General features: G+C 40.5%; 1 protein-coding gene across 1 annotated transcript in view; it reads right to left on the reverse strand.

Annotated features, from left to right (window-relative positions):
• Positions 1 to 3998: 3998 nt before the first annotated feature.
• Positions 3999 to 27050, reverse strand: part of SLC26A5 (solute carrier family 26 member 5) — a 70362-nt gene continuing 47310 nt past the window's right edge. Inside the window, exons 10-20 of the mRNA XM_015134577.3 lie at positions 22970 to 23117; positions 21966 to 22079; positions 20473 to 20550; positions 19063 to 19158; positions 18741 to 18847; positions 12208 to 12277; positions 10968 to 11060; positions 10195 to 10302; positions 9343 to 9543; positions 8535 to 8589; positions 3999 to 6377 (exon numbers count right to left, since the gene is read on the reverse strand). Of these exons, the coding sequence (XP_014990063.2) occupies positions 6184 to 6377; positions 8535 to 8589; positions 9343 to 9543; positions 10195 to 10302; positions 10968 to 11060; positions 12208 to 12277; positions 18741 to 18847; positions 19063 to 19158; positions 20473 to 20550; positions 21966 to 22079; positions 22970 to 23117 (1264 nt within the window). The 3' untranslated portion in view covers positions 3999 to 6183. The remainder of the gene's footprint in view (positions 6378 to 8534; positions 8590 to 9342; positions 9544 to 10194; positions 10303 to 10967; positions 11061 to 12207; positions 12278 to 18740; positions 18848 to 19062; positions 19159 to 20472; positions 20551 to 21965; positions 22080 to 22969; positions 23118 to 27050) is intronic.

The raw sequence follows: 27050 nt of genomic DNA on the forward strand, positions 1-27050 counted from the left end.
ATTTTGACTGTTTTTTTGACCCACTCCCATTTAAGGGTTTCACAGCAAACAGAGTGCTTGCTTAGATGGCTTATATCCTGGGCATATGCTGGCTGGGTGCTCTACATAGAAATTCTCATTGTATCCTCCCATCTGTCCATTGAGGAAGATTATCAAATGGATCTTCATCTAATGGATTCATAAACTTTCCTACTTACTTGTAGTGGCAAAGCTGGGTTTCTGGTCCAAGTTTGTCGGCTCCATTACCTATGCTCCTATTATCCTCTTCTGTCCCGCATCAAAGTAGCTCACTTAGGCTTCTGACCACATGCATTATGATAGTTTCCCACCACCATGTTGAATAATAAAAGCTTTGGCCAAATCTTTTTTAAAGTAAGAGAAACATTGGATGTATATGTTTTGCATTGCAATTTGATTTCAAATTAATCAGGAAGAATTAGTGATTTTAATGAGCAGTAAAGTAATACAATAAAGCAGAAAGAAAAATGTTCAGCCAGAGGTGAAAGAGTAGTAAAAAAGACAAAAAAAAAAAAAGATGTGTGTACATATGATCTAATTTAGAAAATCCGGAATTGGCTTCATACAGAAAAGTGATTACTTTCATTTTACAAATTAGTTTAAAATTTTGGTAAAATGTCTGTTAGGCTTCTGGTCTACAGTTAGGTATTTTAAAAATAAAGGTTATATTAGAATCCTCAACAGATCTTTTTAAAATTATCTCCTGTGTAACCACCACCAAATCCTATCTTCTACCACAATTACCCCTTCCCCCAATGCCAAGACCAAAGCACAATAATGAATATTTTTATTGAAGTTCGATATTCATAAATAAGTTGCAAAATAAAGTTGGACACATTTTAAATTTACAATAGAAAAAGTTGACAACCTAGAAAATGCTGTGTTGCACTGAAATATGGAAAATTATGAAAGTTTTCAAGAAATTAAAGCCCTTTATAAAATCCAACCAACATTCTTGATTTTTCATTTTTATGAACTTGATCAGAAAAATTCATCTTTTTAAACCCTGCTCTAGTCTTTCTTGAGGAATTAAATAGACCAAACTATTTTCAGGTTATGCTTACAATAAAATATACTCAAGAAAATGACTGAAGATGTATGTTTTTGAATGTTTTGATTAAATAAATGTATGCATTTAGAACACACTCTCAAGTCTTTCCACTTTGTCATGGCCACATGCTCATATATACCAATTAAAGACAACTCAAATTAGATAGTATTGAGCATACTCTGTTCTAACGATACAGAGTGACTATTGTGATAATTAATTTAGGTCCATAAGGAAAATCTAATTGGCTACACATCAAATATAAAATCAACTATTTGAAAAATTTGGGTGTTTCTGTCAAGGCATATTTATGCAGGTAGCATCAACATTGTCTAGGTCAGCATGTTTGTACCCTACTTAAAAAGATGAAACAGACATTTACCAATAACTTCTTCCACCTAAAATAGATGTGTCTATATACATGTGTGTAGATGCACACACACATATATATATGTGTCAGGGTGCTAAGTTAGAATACGAAGGATTTATGACCTTAGAAATACATATTGTAGAATCCCGTTTAAAAACAACATTAAAATGTGATTAGGTTTATTAAAAAACTCAATTTTCATGATGCTTCTGAGGTTTATCTGTTAGGTAAAGTGAAATGCAATATACCAGTACAATGAAAAGCCTGGTACACCTTTCTCAAAGACCAGGTGGAGTTTTAAGATGCTCAGACTTGATAAAATCCAAGTCACTAAGCAGGCACATTACCTGGTGTGGGGCTAGCTTTTACCATTGTGTTGTTGGGATTGGAGGGGCTTCACAACCATTGCCTGCATTTTGGTTTGAAGAATTCCATAATACTTTCACAGTTCTCAAACTTACGAGCATTCAGAACAGTAAGAATCCAAACATCCTGAATCCTAAAGGCACTCCTGAAGGGTGAGGTGCACTAAAAAGGACCAATAGCATTTTTTGCACTCAGTAAAGCATACAGGCTCACACCGAGGAAGTTCTGTTTGATTTTAGAATTTAAATTGATTTACTATCTTTAAAGGGGCAGACATAATAGAGCCTTCCCCACCACATACTCTTCCCTCCCTCATCCCCACACAAGGGCACACCCCCACCCCCCAACACACACAAAAACACACCCACCCACCCCAGGACAGATTCACTGGGTTTGCTACCCTCTTTTCTTCATCTACACAAGACAGCAGACTCATTTTCTCAAAAAGTGTACACTCAGAGGCTGGTACTGTCTTTCTCTGCTAAACAGGTAAGGACACAGGATCAAACCACACGGAGTGGATGTTTTAGATGTTTCCTGCGAACTACAAAATGAGCTATTCCAGGGCTTGAAGAGGATCCATACCCTTAACAGTTTCTCGGGTTCCACTGCAGATGAGATTGGCAATTGGGATCCCATTATCGGCTGCCATATACTTATACAGAGTCAGTGTCTAAGACATAGATTGGAATTTCCTGGGCCCTGTTTCACAAACGTTTTCAAACATATTCCATTGATTCATGAGACAGAGATCAACCACTGTCATACCGCACAGGATTTGAGAAGGTCAAAGGACTTTTCTTTACGGGACCTTCTTCAAAACAGTGCTTTCCCATATATTGCCATAAAATAAGGCTAGTCCTTAGATTATGTAGATTATACCCATTTTGATAGGACCATATGAACCTGAATTTGAATCAGGGTGGAAAAACATAGAAGATACAGTAGCAGCTATTAAGGCCCAGAAAGAACAGGTGGGCTTACACATTATTTCCTTGAAAGGCAGAGATAAGCCTGTAAGACAAAAAAGGTCAGGAAATTTTCACTGTATGAAATAATTCTAAGTAAAACATTCTGACATATTTACATACAGATGAAATGTATTTTGAAATGCACTCGTTCTCAGATGCTAAGCAAAATGATAAAACAAAAATATATTTCCCTCCTTAAGACTTGGTGCTTTTAATATACATAACAATTCTATTCAAAACAGTTTAAAAGTTTAACAGTAAAGCTAAATACAAATGTGTAACAGACAAATACCTTTTTTTGTACACTACTTTCTTTTTTTTTTTTTTTTTTTTAGATGGAGTCTCGCTCTTGTTGCCCAGGCTGGAGTGCAGTGGCACGATCTCTGCTCACTGCAAGCTCCACCTCCTGGGTTCATGCCATTCTCCCGCCTCAGTCTCTCGAGTAGCTGGGACTACAGGCACCCGCCACCACACCCGGCTAATTTTTTTGTATTTTTAGTAGAGACAGGGTTTCACCGTGTTAGTCAGGATGGTCTCGATCTCCTGACCTCATGATCCGCCCGCCTCGGCCTCCCAAAGTGCTGGATTACAGGTGTGAGCCACCACGCCCAGCCTGTACACTACTTTCAATCTATCAAGCACGGTATCTGCTGGTGCTAAAGAATGTGCAATGAATTTTTTTTTTTTTTTTGAGACGGAGCCTGGCTCTGACACCCAGGCTGGGTTTGCTACCCTCTTTTCTTCATCTACACAAGACAGCAGACTCATTTTCTGCTGATCTCAGCTCACTGCAACCTCCACCTCCCAGGTTCAAGCCATTCTCCTGCCTCAGCCTCCCGAGTAGCTGGGACTACAGGTGTGCACCACCATGCCTAGCTCACTTTTGTATTTTTTAATAGAGACAGGGTTTCACCATGATGGCCAGGCTGGTCTCAAACTCCTGACCTCGTGATCTGCCCGCCTCGACCTCCCAAAGTATTGGGATTACAGGTGTGAGCCACTGCGCCCGGCCAAAGTATTTTAACATAGTTTAAAATCCTTAAATTCTACTTAAATGGCTGAAATGATATGGGCTCTTTTACAAAAGTTTCTAGTGTAAGCTGAAGTTCTACAACTACATGCTCTTTCAGAAGGCAGTCTGTATCAGAATGCAGATGTATCTGATCTCATGTGATGATTGCAAAGGAAATAACTAAGCAAATCTAAATTCCACTCTAGAATTAGCTAAAGTTTTGATTAAAAGGAGGAGTTTATTTTGAATTAAATTAGTAAAGACAGTGAGAAACCTGATAGGAGTTAACATGAACACATACACAGGGTTTGGTTGCAAGTAGGCCATGCTAACAATTCCACTGGGATCTGACTACTTTCTCCTGGCAGTATCTTATTCATGAAAACTATAACAAGATGTCAATAAGACAACATATTAAAGAAAAAACAAACTCACTATCAGCAGGAACTCTTAGCAGAGCAGGCTTTAGACAGGTTGGCTAATACCTATGCTTTGATTTATAGTGAGCTGATAGTTACAAACAACTGAAAGTGACAAATTGGTTTAAAGGTATCCTCCTCCAACCTTTGACATTCCATGTTTCTGTGGAATGAGTATGATGAGCATTATGCTTATTCCTAGGCTGAACATTGAGTTTGATGTGTAATGAACTGATAGTTGTTATGAACTTCTAAGGAAGATTTAAGTTACACCTGGGGGTTAGTTTTCTTAAAAACATGGTCTTTAATGCTACTTCATGTGTAGCAACAATAACAAAGCTTTTAAGGACTTATACTGGCCACAGTCATGACACTTTGAGCATCAAAAAGAACATAATGGATTGAAACCCATTAAAACTTTCAAAATTCACAAGACCACCATCACACCAGAAAAGGGAACTCTAAAAAAACCCCACTAATTTGTCACCATCTAATAAACCAGTTATTTACTTTGAAGTTCATAATTAAATGAAAATAATAAAGCATTCAACCTGCCCTGCTAGTAGAACTATAGGTGGGTAAGGATGACCAACAGCTCAAGTGGAGAAGGGAAAGTTATAGTTCACATAGAACAATCAACTAATAAATGCAGAACAAATGAAAGAACTAGACAACCTACTCACAAACCTTAATAAAGTTAATGATTTAGCAAAGAATTACCACCCAATGTTAAAACTCCTGGTAAATGGCTAGTGGGGGACTGGACATTCATTCAATGCCAAAGGAATACCACACAGATAAGTCTGTAGTCACAAAGGGGAAAATCTAACTGGAGGATCAGACTCATGCTGATCCACTCATCTAGCTTAGATCACTAGATTAGTTAATGGTACATCAATTAGATATTACGTGTTTTCTGAAGTGATGCGATATGAAGCATGTATCTTATCTATGATATAATCTAGCACAAAATGCTCTAATTTGAATCTATAAAGGCTTTAGATATAACTTTCAGATTGCAGGTAGTAAAGGCAATATAAAAATAAGTTAAACAACACCATGAAAAAGCAACTAGGCAAATTCACAAGACAGGATTCTACAGGACAGCTGCCCCAGTCTCTTTAACAAGTCAATGTCATAAAAAAGGAACCGTGCTAGATTAAAATAGACGTAAGGGACTTTAAAGGACATGACCAGTTGCAACGTAAGGTCATAGAATGAATATCAGTTTGCACAAACCAACTGCAAATTTGGGGACAATTGGGGAAATTTAAATATGGTCTAAGGCAAAAAAATGTGCTGGAATGAGAAAGTGGAGATTGTTGATTAAAGAAAAATCGGTTATAAAACACTATAGATGTGGTCTTACTTTGGTTAAAAATGTAAATGTATATGCATGGAAAAAGATCTGGAAGGACATTAAGATGTTAACAGTGGTAATCTCTGGTGGAAATACAATGTTTTATCTTCTTATTTTTGCTTGTCTATTTTTTCAAAAATGTCCTCAATGCATTTATATTGCTTCTATAATAAATAAAAGGTTATTTTAAAACAAGAACTTCTAGAAAATTGCAGTTTCTTTCTTCTGTTACATAACTAGTTATAGACAGTCTGTAGACCAACAAGTACAAAAACAAAGAACCACTAATTATCTGGCGACAGCATATCCTATTCATAGGTTAAAAGTACTTAACTGAAATAAATTTTTCAGTGCTTAGCTTACAAAGATAATACTAAAATGTAGCAGAAATGCCTCTCCATAATAAATGCAGGCAACAGGCCAATTTATCTTTGAAATGTTCAATTAAAAAAACACAAGTATGATACATCTTGCTAGGCGTCATTCACCCTCCAAATCAAGCCTCGACTACTAGTATTTACCCTTAGGAAAAAAAAAAATCTAGTGTCTAGTATTTAAAACGTGTAAATTATGAACTTCACGAGAGGCTTATAACCCCATCCTAGGGTGAGGTCCTCATCTATGCCTCAGGAGTGGCAGGAGTGGCATTGGGCTCCAAGTCCTCCTGGGGAGGGGCAGCCGAGGCTTCCTGTTCAGCAAGTGCCTCTCTACGTTGGCTGCCTAAAACCGCATCATGAATGCTGTGGAACAGCAGCTCCCATAGGGCAGGATTTTCAAAAAATCTATTCCGAGTGAGGTCATTCACAACTTGTGCTATTAAAAGAAGAAAAGAAAATTAGTCCACACTCTGGGTATCAGTCTTCAACAATTAAAAAAAGGTAACACTTCCATATAGTGCTTTTTTTTTGTTACTGAGTCTCACTCTGTCACCCAGGCTGGAGTGCAGTGGCGTAATCTCAGCTCACTGCAACCTCCACCTCCTGGGTTCAAGCACATATAGTTTAAATATTAAAATGCTATAGGAAAAGTTTCACTCCAATTCCTGGCTCCACCCATCATACCCGCAATCCCAGGAAACTACTTTCTTGTGTGTTCTTCCAGGATTTCTCTATGTAAATATAAATAAATGCGTATTATTATTTCTCACTTTTCTTATCCCCAAAACAGCATATTTTATATATTTGGGGATAAGAAAAATGGGAAATATATATATATCCACATACACACATATAAATATAAACATATATAAATATACACATACATACACACACATATATATACACACACATATATAAAAAGCTGTTTTGGGGATAAGAAAAGTGAGAAATAAAAATATATATATTAATGTTATAAATATAACATATATATCTAATTCTGAACCCTTTTTGCTTAATTTTTTATCACTACATCATATTCTATTGTATAGATGTACACAGTTTATTTAACTAGTCCCTTTTGTTTGGTACTTGAGTTTTTTCTTTTGTTTTATAACAATGCTGTGATGATCAACAACATACATGTGTCACTTTGAACATATGCAGCATGTTGCTGGATTTTCTGTGTCGAAAGGTAAATGCACTTATAATTTTGAAAGCTAATATCAGTCTGCCCTCCATAGGGGCTGTTGCATTTTGTGCTACCATCAGTAAAGTCTGAGAAAGCCCGTTTTCCCACCATATGCCTATGGAGCATGTTGTCATTTATTTTTGATTTTTGGTAATCTTACAGGTGAAAACTGGCATCTTTATGCAGATTTCATTTTCAAGCACTTTTTCTATTATTAATTTTTTTTTTCTTTTAAATAAAGATGGGCTCTCACTATGTTGCTCAGGCTGGTCTTGAACTCCTCCTACCTTGGCCTCCCAAAGTGTTGGGATTATAGGCGTGACCACCACACCCAGCCTCAAGCACTGTTTTACTTTTTTTGTTTTTCCTTTTTATGAGACAGCGTCTTACTCCTCACCCAGGCTGGAGGGCAGTGACGTGATCTTGGCTCACTGCAGCCTCCGCCTCCCAGGTTCAAGTGATTCTCCTGCCTCAGTCTTCCAAGTAGCTGGGACTAAAGGCATGTGCCACCAAGCCAGGCTAATAGTTTGTATTTTTAGTAGAGACGGGGTTTCACCATATTAGCCAGGATGGTCTAGATCTTCTGACCTCAGGTGATCCACCTGCCTCAGCCTCCCAAAGTGCCGGGATTACAGGTGTGAGCCACCATGCCTGGCTCCTTTTTAAAAAATTCTTTTTCTTTCTTTTTTTTGGAAACAAGTTCTCATTCCTTTGCCCAGGCTGGAGTGTAGTGGCGTGATGTTGGCTCACTGCAACTTCTGCCTCCCAGACTCAAGACACCCTCCCACCTCAGCCTCCCGAGTAGCTGGGATTACAGGCATGCACCACCATGTCTGGCTAATTTTTGTATTTTTAGTAGACGGGGTTTCGCCATGTTGCCTAGGCTGGTCTTGAACTCCTAGGCTCAGGCAATCTACCTGCCTTGGCCTCCCAAAATGCTGGTATTACAGGTGTGAGCCACCACACCCGGCCTCAAGCACTGTTTTAATCAAAACGTAATATAAAACAAAAATAGCAGGCAAAGTATTCCCAAACCATTGGACAGAGAAACAAGCAACCTGAATGATTATATGTAACTGTTTATGGCAGTCATTAGATAATTGTTACTGTAGTAATGTATATATTATAATTACTATATTTATAGCAGCCATTAATATTAGAATAAACGATGGCTTCTTGGCTCCTTTCCTCCAACTCCAGTTCAGGAGGGTTGTCACAAGTAACTTGTAATATGAATGCCTCCATGTGGCTAATTTCAAAGCTGGCTTTAGAGTGATTTTTCAGAGGAATAATTTTCATTTTTATAAAATAATTAAAATTCAGGACATTTCCAAGTGCAATTGTTTAAATAAGAGAAACAAAACTGAAATATTAAGCTTCACCCCATCTTAGAGGTATACTCACCACTGCATCCTGCTAAGTATACATATATACCAACGTCTCCATATTCTTTTACAATCTGTAATAATGTTGAAATAAAGTTTAGTTTCTCTTTACTCTGTGCCAGATGAAAGTCTCTTTTTACCATTGTTTTTCAGTGATAGAAGACACTCTAATTCATTCACTTGAGCTGCTTTGCTTCAATAATGATGTATTTTGAGCTAATCAATTAAAAATAATTTTGTATTTCTTTTGCTTTTTATATGGGCAGTGATAATAAGGGGTAGCAAAAATACTGTTAAATTTTACTTAAGTATAATAAAACTATTATATTAACTTAAAAATATTATAATTTTAAAACTATAACAATTTTTTTTAAGAGACAGCATCTCACTATTTTACTCATGCTGGTCTTGAACTCCTGAGCTCAGCAATCCTCCTGCTTCAGCCTCCTGAGTAGCCCAGCATATTACAGCAATGTTTTCTAAAACGAATATTCTTGTAGCAATAGATATTAAAATATTTACAGATGATGTTATGACTGGGATGTGTTTCAAAATAAAAGAAGAGAAAGTGGATATCAGCTATAAAGGAAACCAGATTGACCATAAGTTGATAATTGTTGAAGCTGAGTGATAGTTCATGGGGGTTCAATATACTAAAATCTTTACTTCTATATATTTTTGAAATTTTCCATAATCAAAAGGTGATAAACGGCAACAGAAGAGAATTTTAAGAGTTGAGAAGAAAGCCTAGTCCACCTCCCTGATTTTGCTGATAGTATGACATTGGACATAGAGGTGTTAAATGACTCATTCAAGAGGATGCTTACCCCTGCCAGAGTTTTCACTCCAACAGAATCAATAAAATTGACTTGAGTGAAATCCAAAATGACAGTGTGGATGTTATCCCCTGGGGGCATAAATCTTTGCATTTCCTCAGGAAACGTGCTTTTGATCACTACTGGGGGATATTTTACTTCACCATCCTCTTCTTCCCGCTTGGTAGCATCTTCTCCATCTACTTCTGCATCCTGTGTCAAAAATTAAACCAAATCAGAATTCTATGAACAACTCACATTTCTGGTTGTGAGAAAGATTTATAATGGAAAATCTACCCCTTGTATTCTTAAGCTACTGACTCTACCAGACCCCTTGTAAAATATTTGTCATATTCCAGCCTTGTAACTGAACAAAAAAAGGATGTATGTATAACTTTCCATTTTAACTCAATTTATTTTCTCTTTTTCCTTCTCCTCCTCTTTTTTTTCTTGTCCAACAAAATCCACTCTCCTCAGTTATCTATCCATTTGCCGCTAACTTCTAAAATAGTTCCATTAACTTTAGTACGACGGCTCACACATTAGCATGCCTGAACAGCAAAAGCCAGCCTTTGAGCTTTTTAAACTATCAGCTGAATCAATCTACGACAAAGTGCTAATGGTAAAATCTGTTAAAGTACTGCCTAATTTTTATTTTTTCAAATGATGTTTCCTTTCTTTTTTCAGAAACATCCTCATAACTGACCTTATCAGGTGCCTATAAAATATAGAGGATACTTAGGTGGTTTCTAAACCTTCCTCTTTTAGTAACTTCATACTGTGTTTAAACTTCAGTCATGAGTAAAGATGGAGGTCACTGAAGAACAAGACAGAAGGGAATATTTTAATGAAAAGACCACTCACCGCTTTGACAACAGTCGCGTTGGCCATATTTGCATTTCCGACTTCCTTAGCATACTTCCGCATGGCCTTTCTCCTTGCTCCCATGATGACTGCTGGGTTCACTCCAGTCTTTACAGAAGAGCAACATAAGCAAAATCACTTCATGGCGCTCAGAGACCCACCCCAATGCCACTCCCTTTCAAATCTCCCCATTTAACTGCTTTCTGTGTCAGGTTATCACCCCAACCCTTGCACTGCTTTTCCCTCAGAGGCATTAGTAGCCTTTCTTATTCTCAGTCTTTATTCAAGACAACCAGAAGCTAAAGTATTAAAGATAATTTTTAGAGCAGTCTTTATCAGGCTCAGATCTGTTAGGTTGTTATATTTAAGACACTCTGTGGGTTGATAGGGAGGTTTTCCTATATACTGGGTGGTGTAGGGTTGAGTTCTAAATATGACCATAGGAATCTATATGATCCCAGGAGTAAGAAACCTAAACTTATTTTCTCACTTTTTCTTAAATTTTTTTTGGAAAGTTATATATATATATATGATAAGAGAGAATGAACAATGGTGATGGCTGCACAATGTTTATGTACTTAATGCCACCCACTGGACTGTATATTTTGAAAATGCTTAAAATAGTGTATTTTATGTTATGTATCTTTTACTACAATAAAAGGGAGAAACAAAGTGAAAATGAAATAGTATATACAAGGGTATTCTAGTGATCCTTATATCCCTGTCAACCCACAAATCCCACCCTCAGAAATAATCAACTTCTCATGACTCACCTTTCGTTTTAATGCATTGCTATACAAGTCACTATTTGCATAGTAAATTGGTGCATTTATTTGAAATATTTTTATTCCAGGAATTTCTTTCACCTGAAGAGTAAAATATTGCTGAATTTAACACATGGAAATATTTCAGAATGAAAACTGCATAGCCTCCCCACTCCAAATAGAAAATGAATGCAGAAGTTGCTAAGGTCTCCTTTTCAGGGCTTAGCTAAAATAGTGTCACTCTAGCACGCACACACACACACACACACACACAAAGATAAAAAAAGAAGTCACTCTTATCTACTCATGCTCTGAACAGAACTGACAGAGACCTTTTAAACATGCGCATCTTTCCATTTGTTTTAAAAGTCAGTCTTTGTTTTATTTTTACCATTAAACACAAAGAAGAAACTGAAAAATACTCAAAAACAGAAAAGAAAATGGATAGGAGATGGAAGGCTGCTGCCCAGACTGTGAGAGGCAGGCAAATAAAGTGAACAGAGGTTTACACTGGTTTGATTCACAGACACAGGAAGGATCCTAAATGGACACAAGTGAAACTGAGTGAATATTTTATCAAGAACCCTCGTGGAACTCTGGGAGGCAGGCTGGAAACAAGTAATCCTGCATATAATTCTTTGGATCGAGGAAAAAAATAGCAATTCTAACACCTTTACCTTAGAGTGAATTTTGTTTCCTCATTTTCTACTACCTTAGCGTGAGTCTGAGAATTTCTTCCCAAGCATAAGACAAGACAGACAGACAAAACTAGTTTTAAAATATTTTGTAAAAATCTTTGAGATTCCACAGAAGAAAAGAACATTCAAAATCAAGGAAGTCTGAAGCCATAATTTTAACCATTAAAATGAAGTGGGAGAATTCCACAGCCCCACCACCTACATTTTACATGGTTAAAATTATTTTACCACTGGTTTACATTCATCAGAAAAAAACCATGCACACACAAACCATCCTTTCAGTTTCAATACTGTATAAATATATACTTTAATTTCCACAATATATACTTATTCCCATTAAAAAATGAGGAAAAATAAATATTGGAAATTGAGTAGTTAATGCATAGTATAAATTATAAAATTGAATCCATACAGTAGATCAAAGCTCAGACTTTTCACTTTGACCACTATGTCTCCCACCTTACCCCTACTTTTTGTCCTGGGTAAAAATGGTACTTAGCCAAGCACATCACATGCTTACAACCTTTTTAAATGATAGAAAAAGGTCCTACCTCCTCATATGCGTCTATATCAATATACACATCAGTTTCAGGAAGCTGTCCAAGGACTTTGTAGCTCGGACTGAAGACAGAGAGTGTTAAATACCATTGTGTTGAGGCACAGCGTGTGATTTCAACAGGAGGTTGTGTATGTTTGCGTCAGGTTGGGGTTTGCTAGTGCATTTGGGAATGCTTGATCCTTACATATTATGTCCCCAGTGCCATTCCAAGCCTAACACACCCCACACACATCACACCACATACACATCACATGCCACACACACACATACATACCACACATGATACGCACACACCATGTACATCTCATACTACACATATGCATCCCAATACCTACCTCACACACCACACACATACACAATACACACACTTACAATGCATACATACCACACACATATATACACACAATAAACACACACCACACATACAGAATACACAATTACATGATATACTACACATATACACACATGCATACATACCACATGTATAATACACAATACCTCCCACATGCATACACACACATACAATGTACACACACCATACATACATACCTCATATCACACACAATATACACACAATATATTACACATATACACATCATACACACCACAGATATACTACACAATGCACACACCCCACATGCATACACACCATGCATATACATACCACACATGTGCAATACACACATACCACATGCACCTCATACCACACACATACACAATACACACACAATGTATACACACCCCACATACCATACATACACAATACACACATCTATACATAATGCATGTACACCACACACATACATACACACAATGCATACACACCCCACACACATGCACAATACAAATACTTACACATAATGCATACACACCACAAAGACACACAATACACACACACCAGACATACACAATATACACAATCACACCATATACCATGCATACACATCCACACATGCATACAAAACACACACATACTACATGGCACACACAATACCATACACAATACACACATACTATATACCTCACACCACACACACCCCTACATACATATACACACACATGCATACACACCACACATGCAATATATAATACACACACCACACACATACATGTGTACACACCACACACATGCACACACTACACAGGCAATACACATACATGCACACACATGCATACATACCCCCCACACTACATGTCACACAATACCATACACAATACACATACCATATATCCCTCTTACCACACACACACCCCCCCACATACATACACATATACACACCTGCATATACAACCTTCATCCCACATACATACACACACACACCTGCATATACAACCTTCATGCGAGACACAATACACACCACACACATGCATACACACACACAATACACATACATACACATCATGCACTTATACACGTATCACATACACCTCACATATAACATCACACACACACACATCACGTATACCTCATACCACATACACAATGCATATCACACACCCTATACCTCCCCTCCCTGCAACAACATACCACAAATATGATCTGGTCAGGACAAAAGACTCAGGCATTTAGAGGTGGAGGCAACTCTGAATATCGCAGAGTTCAAGTTATGCCAGGGATATATGTAACACAAGTTCTCCTCATGCCACTCAGTAGACAGAACTGTCTTTCTGCTCTAACTCTAAAGTAGGAGAGGGAATTTTTGTTTGTTATTAGCAAGAATCACTGACTCATGGTAGGGGAGTAGTCAATTGAGGGCGTGGGGAGAAAATGAAAATCTCAAATTAGCATAGAAGTTTTCTTAATTTAGTCTGAATGGATTTTAAATATTATTTTTTGAGAGTCCTATTTTTTTTTTTTTTTTTTTTTTGAGGCAGAGTCTTACTCTGTTGCCCAGACTGGAGTGCAGTGGTGCAATCTTGGCTCACTGCAACCTCTGCCTCCCGGGTTCAAGTAATTCTCCTGACTCAGCCTACCAAGTAGTTGGGATTACAGGTGTGCGCCACCACGCCTGGCTAATTTTTGTATTTTTAATAGAGACGGGGTTTCATCATGTTGGCCAGGCTGGTCTCGAACTCCTGACTTCAAGTCATCTACCAACCTCAGCCTCCCAAAGGGTCAGGATTACAGACAGGCATGAGCCACTGTGCCCACTCCTAATTCCTAACTCTTTGTAGGACCATCTGGCTCAAATTAGACACTGTAATAACGACAGATACATCTTGAACACCTGTTATTCTATCCTTTGAACAATGCTACTGGGCACTATTAATAATTAATATTATAATAATAGTTAACATTATTAACAATCCTGCCGTCATGTAAATGAGCAATTGAGGCTCAGTGGGATTAGGTGAGTTGTTCAAGGTGAGAAAGCTTGGCAGAGCCAGAATATGGCTCAAGGTCTTTGATTTGACATTCCACAGTTTTGCTACTATGTCCTGGTGCTTCTTAGCATGAATGTCAAAGTACTTTGTAAATTAGAATATACCACACAAGTGTTAGCTGTTTTGCTGTATAGATTCCCTCCATAAGCATTCAGAGAACACAAATGATGTGCCTGGTACTAGACTCCAGGAACATCACTTTTACAGACAAGACGCTCACAGTCTAGTGATATCTGTGGACAAATATGGTTCTGAGGACTGATACTGTAGATAAGGAGCCAAGGCTCTCAGCTGAGTTTGCGATTATGAGAAAACCTCTAAGAGACTCAAAGTGCCGTCCATGTGTTGCAATCCAGTGCCGCAGGGGAGGCAGAGCAGGGGATAGGCACATGGATCACAAGTACACAACTAGCTGAGATGGACACATGCAAGGTGCTGGGGAAGGATCAGAGCATTGCTGTGGGTACCCAGGGGAAGTTGAGGTCCCTGACTGGGCCTCAAAGGATGAGGATTTCAAATGTAGAAGATGAACAGGCCTTCCTGATGATCTGCAGTGCCCTGGCACACCATTTCTGCAATACTATTGCTCCCAGTGAAGGCCAAGTCCTCACTACTTCCCTAATGACACCAAGAGCAAGAAAGTCTCTTTTAATGAAATCCCATGGGGTTTTATTTGGCATTTCTTATGCTTATCACACTGTACCTTGCTTACACCTGTTGAGGCACTCATAACTGTGTATTCTAAGCTTTAAAAATTTACTTTTGTTTTATTATTTGCTTATTTCTTTTTTAGAGATGGGATCTTGTTCTGTGGCCCACGCTGGAATGCAGTGGCCTGATCATGGCTCACTGTAGCCTTGAACTCCTAGGCTCCAGTGATCCTTGTGCCTCAGCCTCCTGAGTAGCTGGGACTATAGGTGTGCACCGCTACAAACTCGCAAATTAAAAAAAAAATTTTGTAGGTTGGGTGCAAAGTCTGACACCTGTAATCCCAGCACTTTGGGAGGCTGAGGTGGGAGGAACACTTGAACCCAGGAGTTCAAGACTAGCCTCAGCATGATGGTGAGACCCCATCTCTACAAAAAATTTAAAAATTAGCCAGGTGTGATGGTGTGTGCCCATCATGGGAGGCTGAGATGGGAGGATCCCTTGAGCCCAGGAATTCAAGGTCGCAGTGAGCTGTGACCGTGCGACTGCACTGCAGCCCATGTGGCAAAGTAAAACTCTGTCTCTAAAAATAATAACATAAAAAATAATTTTTTTTTTTGGTAGAGGCAGGGTCTCATTATGTTGTCCAGGCGGGTCTCAAACTCCTGGCCCCAAGCAATCCTCCTGCCTTGGCCTCCCAAATTGCTGGGATTAGGGGCATGAGATGAGCCACTGTGTTTGGCCTATATTCTAATTTTTTGAAGATGGATTATGAAATGCTGATTGAGGCCAGGAGCGGTGGCTCACGCCTCTAATCCCAGCACTTTGGGAGGCTGAGGCAGGTGGATCACGAGGTCAGGAGTTCAAGACCAGCCTGGCCAAGATGGTGGAACCCCATCTCTACAAAAATTACAAAAAATTAGCTGGGCATGGTGGCAGTACACCTCCCCAGTACACCTGCCACTGCAACCTCTGCCCCCCAGGCTCAAGTGAGCCTTCCACCTCAGCCCTCCAAGTAGCTGGGACCACAGTGTGCACCACCATGCCTGGTTAATATTTTGTACTTTTGGTATGGATGGGGTTTTACCAGATTGCCCAAACTGGAGTTTTTTTAGTTTTTTTTGAGATGGGCTCTTACTCTTTCATCCAGGCTGGAGTGTAGTGGTGTGATCTTGGCTCACTGCAACCTCAGTCTCTCAGGTTTAAGCTATTCTCCTGCCTCAGCCTCCTCAGTAGCTGGGATTACAGGTGTGCGCCAACACACCTAGCTACTTTTTTTGTATTTTTAGTAGAGACGGGGTTTCACCATGTTGGCTAGGCTGGTTTTGAACACCTGACTTCAAATGATCCACCTGTCTCAGTCTCCCAAAGTGCTTGGATTATAGGTGTGAGCCACTGTGCCCAGCCCAAACTGCAGTGCCCGCCACCACGCCTGGCTGACTTTTGTAATTTTAGTAGAGATGAGGGTTCACCATGTTGCCCAAGCTGGTCTCGAACTCCTGACCTCAACTGATCTGCCTGCCTCAGCCTCCCAAAGTCCTGGGATTACAGGAGTGAGACACCACACTTGGCCAAAAGTTACAGATATTTTAAAACCATAATGTTCACCAGAGTTCTGAGATAAAGAACTCTTATATATACTAATAGTGTTCTTTATAAAAATGGGAAACACTTCTTTTAGATAAATATGGGCAACAGTATTGGAACTTGTTATTAAAAGTAGTTAAATTCTTATCTTGAGTTTAGAATCCCACATATTCTTAACATTTTTCTGTTATGTCATTTGTGATGATGAAAGAGCTCATTTCCCACCCTTGAGGGTAGGGAGCATCCTGACATCCTGCAGATAAGGGGTCAACATCCTCATAAAGTGCCCTTTCAACACACCGCAGTCACAACTTGAAGATTTCATGTGATTTGCAACCACAGGCAAAACACACTAGCTTCATTTTCATTTCCCTGTGTGAAAGCGGGAAGGGCACTGGCATTGGGAGAGTGTGTGGCACTTTTCAGGCACTGTGCTGGCTGTTTGTAGGCCTTGTCATTTAAACCTTATTGTAACTATATGAGGTAGAAAGTATTAGTCCCATTTTATAGATGCAGAAACAGGCTCTGAGAGGTATGCAAAATCACAGAGCTTACAGAGGTACTGCCAGGACCTGACTAAAGTCCAGGCTATTTCTATTTTATTTTTAAACTTTTTTTGAGATGGAGTTTTGCTCTTGTTGCCCAGGATGGAGTACAATGGCACGAACTCGACTCACTGCAACCTCCGCCTTCCGGATTCAAGCAATTCTCCTGCCTCAGCCTCCTGAGTAGCTGAGATTACAGGTGCACGCCCCCACACTCAGCTAATTTTTTGTATTTTTAGTAGAGACGGGGTTTCACCATGTTGGCCAGGCTGGTCTCGAACTGCTGGCCTCAGGATCTGCCCACCTCAGCCTCCCAAAGTGCTGGGATTCAAGGCAAAAGCCACTGCACCTGGCCAGTCCAGGCTATTTCTATGACAATGTTTCCTTTTCACCTTTATGGTGATTTATCATAAAAAGTTTTTGTTTTTGTTTTTTTGATAGAGACAGAGTTTTGCTATGTTGCCCAGGCTGGTCTTGGCTTCAAGTGATCCTCCCACCTCAGACTTCCAAAGTGCTGGAATTGGGATTACAGGTGTGAGCTACCACGCCCAGCCCATAAATATATATATATATTTTTAGATGGAGTCTTGCTCTGTTGCCCAGGCTGGAGTGCAGTGTCTCAATCTCGGCTCACTGCAACCTCCACCTTCTGGGTTCAAGCAATTCTCCTGCCTCAGCCTCCCAAGTAGCTGGGATTTCAGGTGCACGCCACCACACCTGGCTAATTTTTTTTGTATTTTTAGTGGAGATGGGGTTTTACCATGTTTGTCAGGCTGGTTTTGAACTCCTGACCTCAAATGTTCTGCCTGCCTTGGCCTCCAAAAGTGCTGGGATTACAGGCATGAGCCACTGTGCCCAACCATATTTTTTCAAAAGTTATTTTATACTTTCCCTAGTGGGCTCAGCTTCCTACTAGGGAGAAGAGATAACAGGGATAGTGGTTCAGGGTGGAGGAAAGGACAATGGAAGGACTGCAAATGATAACTTGGTGTCAGAGTTTGCTTCATGTCATTGAAACCCATGTCAGTACCTGGTGCCAAAACAAACTGCAAGAGGGTAAATAAACCTGCATAGCACTAGACCGGGAATGGCAGAAACAATGATGGAAATTAGGCTCTTTTAACATAACCATTGATGGGAGCATAAATTGTGACACAGTAGAGCATTTGGCAAAAGTATATGGAATTTTTTAATTGGCATTTTGTTCATTTAGTCTACATGAGTGCTACAACTCCCTCTCATACTAACTAGAAATCATCAAAGGGCTCCACTTTTACCAACTTAAACTTTGGTCTACACTCAAAGTCAACATTGTAATCTCTGCCGGGATACTCACACCCATTCAAATCTGGGCACTCACCTCTGTGTTCTGTAAATCACAGTCAGCAGAGCAATGATCACAGCGGTGATCAAACCATAGTCCAATCCCAGGAACAAGGAGGACACAAAAGTGGTAAGCCAGATGGTCTAAGCAAAAGACAGAAAGCTTGATGAAGAACCATGTTAAACATCCCACAAGAGGCAAACACACAACTAACTGTGCACACACACATGCTACTTTTACCTTGCCTAACTGGATACTGCACATAACAACTGCATTAACTTATCTTTCTCACATTTTTCTTAGCATAATCATATTTGCTCTATGACATATTAACATAGCCATCACCTTTGTTACTTACCAGCTCTATTTTGCTGGTTCTCCAGAAAAAGGGGAGATCTGAGAACTGCATAAACATTCCCTTCAGGTTGACAATCACAATGGCGGACAGCACAGCCTGAAACAGAGCACATCCCCCATGCCTCTCCTCTTGTGTCCACAGAGTACCCTTTGCTGGTTCCTCACTGTCCTCCTGCTGTCCTCCCCATGTCTTCTCCCTACTCACTTCCTATATGGCACTGATGGTAGCTTTGAAGCCATGGACACTTGGATTTTCAGGACCTGGTTAGCTAAAAGGGGCCTTGGAAAATCAGTCTTTTTTCTTTTTTTTGAGATGAAGTCTTGTTCTGTCACCCAGGCTGGAGTGCAGTAGTGCAATCTTTTTTTTTTTTTTTTTTTGAGACGGAGTCTCCCTCAGTGGCCCAGGCTGGAGTGCAGTGGCTGGATCTCAGCTCACTGCAAGCTCCGCCTCCTGGGTTCACGCCATTCTCCTGCCTCAGCTTCCCAAGTAGCTGGGACTACAGGCGCCCGCCACCTCACCCGGCTAGTTTTTTCTATTTTTTAGTAGAGACGGGGTTTCACCGTGTTAGCCAGGATGGTCTCGATCTCCTGACCTCGTGATCCACCCGTCTCGGCCTCCCAAAGTGCTGGGATTACAGGCTTGAGCCACCGCGCCCGGCAGTAGTGCAATCTTGGCTCACTGCAACCTCTGCCTCCCAGGTTCAAACAATTCTCCTGCCTCAGCCTTCTGAGTAGAGTAGCTGAGACAACAAGCACATGCCACCACACTCAGTTAATTTTTGTATTTCTAGTAGAGACAGGGTTTCACCATATTGGCCAGGATGGTCTTGAACTCCTAACTGCAGGTGATCCGCCCGCCTCGGTCTCTCAAAATGCCAATTGCAGGTGTGAACCACCACACCCGGCCGGAAATCAGTCTGATATCCTAATAGCAAACCTGCATGGTGGCCAAGAGGTTCAGAATTAAACTTGGTACTCAAGGAATTATTTCACCTATGGTCTTTCTACATTATGATCGTCTCTACTCTATATGGTTTCTGATCTCTACTAGATTAAATGTATCATCATGTAACTATCTTATGAGTATAGGCCACCTCAGATTTTTTTATGAAAGTATAAGGTCATAGAAGGTCAAAGAGAGAAGGGACGTTCAAGATCAGCCAGTCCAAACTCTGACGCTGCAGATAAGGAAACTGAGACTCAGAGGAGTTAAGATGGCTTTCCCCAGTTCCTGCAGGCAGCTGTCAGTAGGTTACAGAGCAGGATCTTGGTCCTAGCCTTGGCCCTTTCTCATGCCATCCTGTGAGGGTTACAGTAAATAACCCTAATATAGCCATAAAAACATAAACAAATAAAATAGCAAAATCTCTACACATGAAAAAAACTTCACCCAAGTCCACATTATACACACCTGGGGCAATGATTCAAAGAGGAATCCAGTTGCTAATATGACCAGCAGAATCATTAATGAGGCCAAACAACCTGCAAGCTGAATGGGAGAAGACACATGGAGGGGGCTTTTAGGAGACCTGAATAAGAGGACGGGCATAAGTCGGTTTTATTCTTTTGATAATTACTATGGGAAGATCAAGAAAATAAGCATTCAAATAAGTCAACTAAACCACTACATACCTATAGCTCCATCCCACTCCCTCTCTGAAGTTTTGGTTCTTCTTACAGCTTTTAAATGGAAGCTGAAATGCTGAAATATCCTAATTAAAATGCCCTTTCCGGAGGTGGGGAAAAGATGTCTGGTGTCAGTCTGAGACCCACAAAGGCCACCAGAAGAGTTCAGATAAGTGTCTGTTGTCCAATAGTGGAGCCAGTAGCCACATGTGGTCATTTCTTTTTTTTTTTTTGAGACAGAGTATCTGTTGCCAGGGTGGAGTGTAGTGGCACAACCTCGGCTCACTGCAACCTCTGCCTCCCAGGTTCAAGTGATTCTCCTGTCTCAGCCTTCCGAGTAGCTGGGACTACAGGCGCCCGCCATCATGCCCAGCTGATTTTTGTATTTTTAGTAGAGACAGGGTTTCACCATGTTGGCCAGGATGGTCTCGATTTCCTGACCTCGTGATCCGCCCGCCTAGGCCTCCCAAATTGCTGGGATTACATGTGTGAGCCACTGCACCCTGCCAGCCATTTACATTTTTAAAAATTAAGTCAGGTCTTGGTCGAACTAACCACATTTCAAGTGCTCAAGAGCCACATGTTGCTAGTGGCTGCCATATTGGACAGTGTAGATATGGAACATTTCCATCACTGTGGAAAGTTCTACTGGATGGTGCTGGCATACTGCCCACACTCAGTCTCAGGCTTTCATGAACAACATCCCATGTCTGAACTTTGAGGTTGACTGGTAGCCGAGCGTTGCATAACTTTCCAATTTAACTGGAGAATATACCTCTTTCCTATACATTCAGTTCCCTGTGATTCACTTCAACCAACCATGCCTTTCTCTGATTCACTATACAGCTCATTGGAGCATGGATCTGCAGGCAGAGTAGCTTTTTTTTTTTTTTTTTTGGGACGGAGTCTTGCTCTGTCGCCCAGGCTGGAGTGCAGTGGCCGGATCTCAGCTCACTGCAAGCTCCGCCTCCCGGATTCAGGCCATTCTCCTGCCTCAGCGTCCCAAGTAGCTGGGACTACAGGCGCCCCGCCACCTCGCCCGGCTAGTTTTTTTGTATTTTTTAGTAGAGACGCGGTTTCACCATGTTAGCCAGGATGGTCTCGATCTCCTGACCTCATGATCCGCCCGTCTCGGCCTCCCAAAGTGCTGGGATTACAGGCTTGAGCCACCGTGCCCGGCCGGCAGAGTAGCTTTGTTTGGGTTCAGAATATAATCAAAAGATTAAAATTTAATTACCACCCATATCACCAGGTCTTAGAGGCCTGTTATCTACACACCTGTGTCTTCCCACCAGTTCCCTCCTGAACAAGGCTTCGAGACAAGGAGCATGAAATTGAAAAGGTCTGGAAGAGTGAGCCAATGGAATTGCACAGTCCCAGGGCAATGAGCTCCTTTTCCATGTAGAAACAAAACACAAAAGAGATAGGTCATTCTTCAGGAAAAAAAAGCGTAATAGCCCATTTAATACACATTGTCAGCACTACAGTCTATCTCTTCATTTTCCTTTCAGCTGTAAGAATTTGTTTAGCATGAGTTCAAAATAGGAATTATGGCATATTTTACAGTGGGGGGAGGAAACACTTTGAATTTTTATTTCGTCAGAGATACATGCTGAGCTCCCTGCTTAGCCTCCTTCTTTCCAAACACATCCTCTACAAAATCTTCTTAATGCTTAAGAAGAAAACTGCACGAAAAGGGATAAACTATTTTTATTGCCGAAGAGAAAGTTATTGTTGTATAGGACTCTTGGCATCTTTTTAATGCCTGGGCTATTGCTCGTCAATGAATACATGCCAGTGTCTTCCTGGGGCGAGTCCTGCTCTTAGGTTTACTTTGGGTATTTCTAGTTTGACAACTGCATCTCAGATGAATGTGGAGCATCTAGTTTCTCCTTAGAACACATAAGGTATTGAAATAGACATTGTTATGTCAACATTATAGGTCACAGTGTTTGGATTAAACACCTTATCTATGGCTGTGTTATAAAGTAGGTGACAAAGAGAATATTGTGGAGTTAGTGATGAATCATATACCCAACTTCTAATGAACAAAGATAAGCCTTCCTGGGGAGCAAAAACGCCCTGGAAAAACATTTAATTCTAAGCTGTGAGCTTTAAGAATAGGGATAACATTACAGGTTGAATAAATACATGCTTCAGATACAACAATCACCAGTAAAAAAAAGTTTTTCTACCAAGATAGATTAGTTCTTGTGACTTCTACAATCGACGCTGGTGATTGTACTGCTATGAAACATCTGCAGGAAACTGATTATCTTTACCTGATTGCCGTCAACCTGGTAGCCATGTTTATTTGCTAAGGTCTTGGCCATGGAGATGGTCACTGAAAATCCAACGATGGCTATGGCAATGGCATCTACGTACACAAGGTGGAAGAGGCTGGTGTCCGGATTGGCTGGAGGTAGCAGCCTGAAAAGTCAAGCTGACTTTAACTTGTGTTGTGACCACAAGGGAAAAGAAAAAAAACCCTGCGACTGCAGGGAAGCATTTTAGGGGGGTATTATCTGCAAATGAGGTGATCAATGTTTGGGTACTTATTTGCTCTGGTTAGCAAAAAAGGAGGGCCCTCCTTGACACAGAGAGGATCTTTTCAGGCTCAAACTGCAGAGTGCAGCTTTCTACCTGGATGGGTTATCAGAAGACATCAGATGCCGTTTTATTTATAAAAGGAGTAACCTCATACCTCATGGTACCGTAATGGCAAGTGTAAGACACAGAAAGCAGGAAGAAGAGAGGGTCAGCAAAGTGCTCGGATGCCACTAGGCATCTGAACCCAAGTCCTGGGGTGGGGAGGAGCGTAGTCTAAGGGCTACCTTAGAGGAGAATTAATGTCCTGGCAATTCTAGGCACCCCATACTTCTCCCCCTTGTCATCTGATGTAAGGACTCTGAGTCTGCTACCTCTTCCTGTTTTTTTTTTTTTCCCTAACCAATTAGCTGAGTTTGTAACACGGGAAGGGAGCAGCAGAAGACTATACTCCTTGGGTGTCACCTAGGAATCTTTTGAATTTGGAGGAGACAAAAGTATGACTCCTGGAATCCCACAATGGAGAACCCAGCTTTTGTGGTACAGACTTGTAGTCTGGGATTCTTATCCTAAAGAAACAGAATAGGGATTCCCTAGCATGTTATGGGGAGTGGGCAATAGGAATTTTCAGACATTCTGCTCCAATTCAAGGCATTGGGCTAAATAATAATAGCAATAACTTAACTGATACTAATAATTATAATTATTACAATAACAAGCATTCATTACATGCCTTCTCTTTGCCAGGTTCTGTGCTCATTTAATTATTTTCAATGGCCCAGTGAACTAGGCACCATTATAATTTTACAGATGAAGAAAATGAGGCATAGTGGGGTTCAGCAACTTGTACAAGGACAAGCAGCTCATCTACCAAGTACAACAAAACCATGAAGAACCTGCTTGGCTACAGCTATTTCTCTTACTATGTCATAGCGCAGTGACGGAAGGGATGTTTCACGTCATGGAGTAAGGAAAGAGCGGAAGAAAGGGAAAGGAACCTAGTGTCTATTAAGGTGAGTTTACCTGCTACATACTTTACATAAGTCGTCTCATTTTTCCTCACAGCACTCCCATTACATAGGTTCCACTATTATCCCAATTTATAGATGAATAAATGGATTTTGACAGACGTTAAGTGATTTTCCAAAATGGAGCAGGGAGTCAAACCTGGGGGGTCTGACTATAAAATCTGTTGTCCTTCCCTGCTGTTTGCTGCAAAGGCATGAACTAAGAGGGAAGGCCTAGGAGCAGGTTTGGGCCTAAGGGAATAAGAATATAAGAAAAGGACATATTTTGGAATGAGTTAAGGAAAGTAAATAAACAAACAAGAAAACAGGATACAGTGCTATGACTGGGATCTTTAATAGTCAACTGTCACTTTCTGAGCACTGCAAAATGCACTGCTCATCTACCAAGTATGACAAAACCACGAAGAACCTGCTTGTCTATAGTAGATGCATTTATATGTGTATGTATGTGTACATAGAAGCGTGCTAGTTTGCTTCCATTCCTCCCATACGTAATTACATGTGCATGACACTCCCCCAATCTAGATGTGGAATCTGTTTCCCCTCCAGCTATATCTGGGCTGGCCTCATGATTTGCTTTGAGCAACAGCATGTGGTGGAAGTGGTGCTGTATGAGTGCCTTAAAAGGCCTGGTAAATTCTCTGCTTTTCTTTCCTGTTGCTCTGAGCCCCCATGTAAAGAGGTCTGGCAATGCTGCTGAAGATACCACTTGTAGAGAACATGCCAGCCAGCCCTCACCTGTTCCAGTCACTCCAGCTGAAGTGTCAGACATGTGAGTGAAGCCTTCTTGGATCCTCCAACACTAGTCACACCTGCAGACATCTGCAGATGCATAAAAAACCCCAAGTGAGACCTGCCAAAGAACCACCCAACTGAGCCAAACCTAGACTAAATAATTATGCGCAAATTAATGGCGGCTATTTTAAGTCACTGTTTTGGGGTAGTCTGTTATCAGTGGAGCAATAAGACTCACAGGTAACTGAAATGGTATGATTGTATGTAGATAGGTAGGTAGGTATTTGTTACCTACTTGGTTTTGGGCAATGTTCCAGAAAGATAAGGTTTCTGGGTAGCCAATTTCCAGAAATGTAAAGTCTTTTTTTTTTTTTTTAAGTTAAGCTGTCACATATAGAAGGGAAGCAGTATGTTTGAGTACAATGCAATAGGAAAAGGAAGGTATTAAGTAGAAATTATAGTGACAAGTAGAGAGAGAGAGATATATATATATATATATTTTTTTGCGATGGTGTTTCACTCTTATTGCCCAGGCTAGAGTGCCATGGCATGTGTGATCTTGGCTCACTGCAACCTCTGCCTTCCAGTTTCAAGTGATTCTCCTGCTCAGCCTCCCAAGTAGCTAGGAGCGCCTGCCACCGCACCCAGCTAATTTTTGTATTTTTACTAGAGACGGGGTTTCACCCTGTTTGCCAGGCTGGTCTGGAACTCCTGACCTCGTGATTCGCCTGCCTTGGCCTCCTAAAGTGCTGGGATTATAGGTGTCTGCCACCATGCCCGGCCAATAATATGTTTTTAAAATGTACAGTTAGAAAATATAGATGAAGCAAAGAAGTAACATGATTAGAAACTAAAAACTCATTGAAATAACAGTCTTAGAACCCATTACTAATAAGTAATTCACATGACTTGAATGCTGTGTGTTCAGGTGTTCACTCACTGCCTTCCATGCATTATCTCCTGTAGTTCTCACAACTGCCCTTGAGATAAGCACTAATTACCACGCCCATCTGGCAGGCGAGGAAACGAGGCTTTGAGAAGATAAGTGGCCTGCTTAAGGTCACACAGCTAGTACGTGGCAGGCTAGGATTTAGGTTGTTTTGCTCTTAAATCCTATGTCACTCAAGGAGAGATTTTTAAAACTATTAAATTTAGGAAAACAAAAGAAAACAGAAAACCACTTGCCACTATTGGTGGGATTGTAAAATGGTGTAACTGCTATGGGAAACAGTATGAAAGGCTCTCAAGAAAGTAAAAACAGATCCAGCAATCCCACTTACAGGTATATACCCAAAAGAACTGAAAGAAAGGTCTCAAAGACATATTTGCACACCCATATCCACAGCAGGAATATTCACAATAGCCAAGAGGTAAAGGCGACCCACATGCTCATCAATGGATGCATGGAGAAATAAAATACAGTATATATCCACAATGGAATATTATTCAGCCTTAAAAAGGGAAGAAAATACTGTCATATGCTACAATATAGACAAACTCTGAAGACACTATGCTAATTGAAATAAGCCAGTCACAAAAAGACAAATGTTGTATGATTCCACTTACATGAGGTATCTAGAGAAGTCAAATTCATAAAAACAGAAAGATGAATGGTGGTTAGTAGGGGCTGGGGGAAGAAGAAAAGAGGAAGCTCTTGTTTCAGGGGTACAGAGTTGTAGATTTGCAAGGTGAAAAAGTTCTGGAGATCTGTTTTACAATAATGGGAATATATTTAACACTACCGAAATGTACACTTAAAAATGATTAAGATTGGCTGGGCACGGTGGCTCATGCCTATAATCCCAGCACTTTGGGAGGCTGAGCTGAGTGGATCACTTGAGGTCAGGAGTTCGAGACCAGCCTGGCCAACATGGTGAAACCCTGTCTCTATTAAAAATACAAAAATTAGTTGTGTGTGGTGGCACATATCTGTAATTCCAGATACTCAGGAGGCTGAGGCAGGAGAATCACTTGAACCCTGGAGGCAGAGGTTGCAGTGAGCCGAGATTGTGCCATTGCACTCTAGCCTGGGCAAAAGAGTGAGAGTCGGTCT

The sequence above is a fragment of the Macaca mulatta genome, chromosome 3 (genome assembly GCF_049350105.2).
Source record: "Macaca mulatta isolate MMU2019108-1 chromosome 3, T2T-MMU8v2.0, whole genome shotgun sequence".
Taxonomy (NCBI): Eukaryota; Metazoa; Chordata; class Mammalia; order Primates; family Cercopithecidae; genus Macaca; species Macaca mulatta.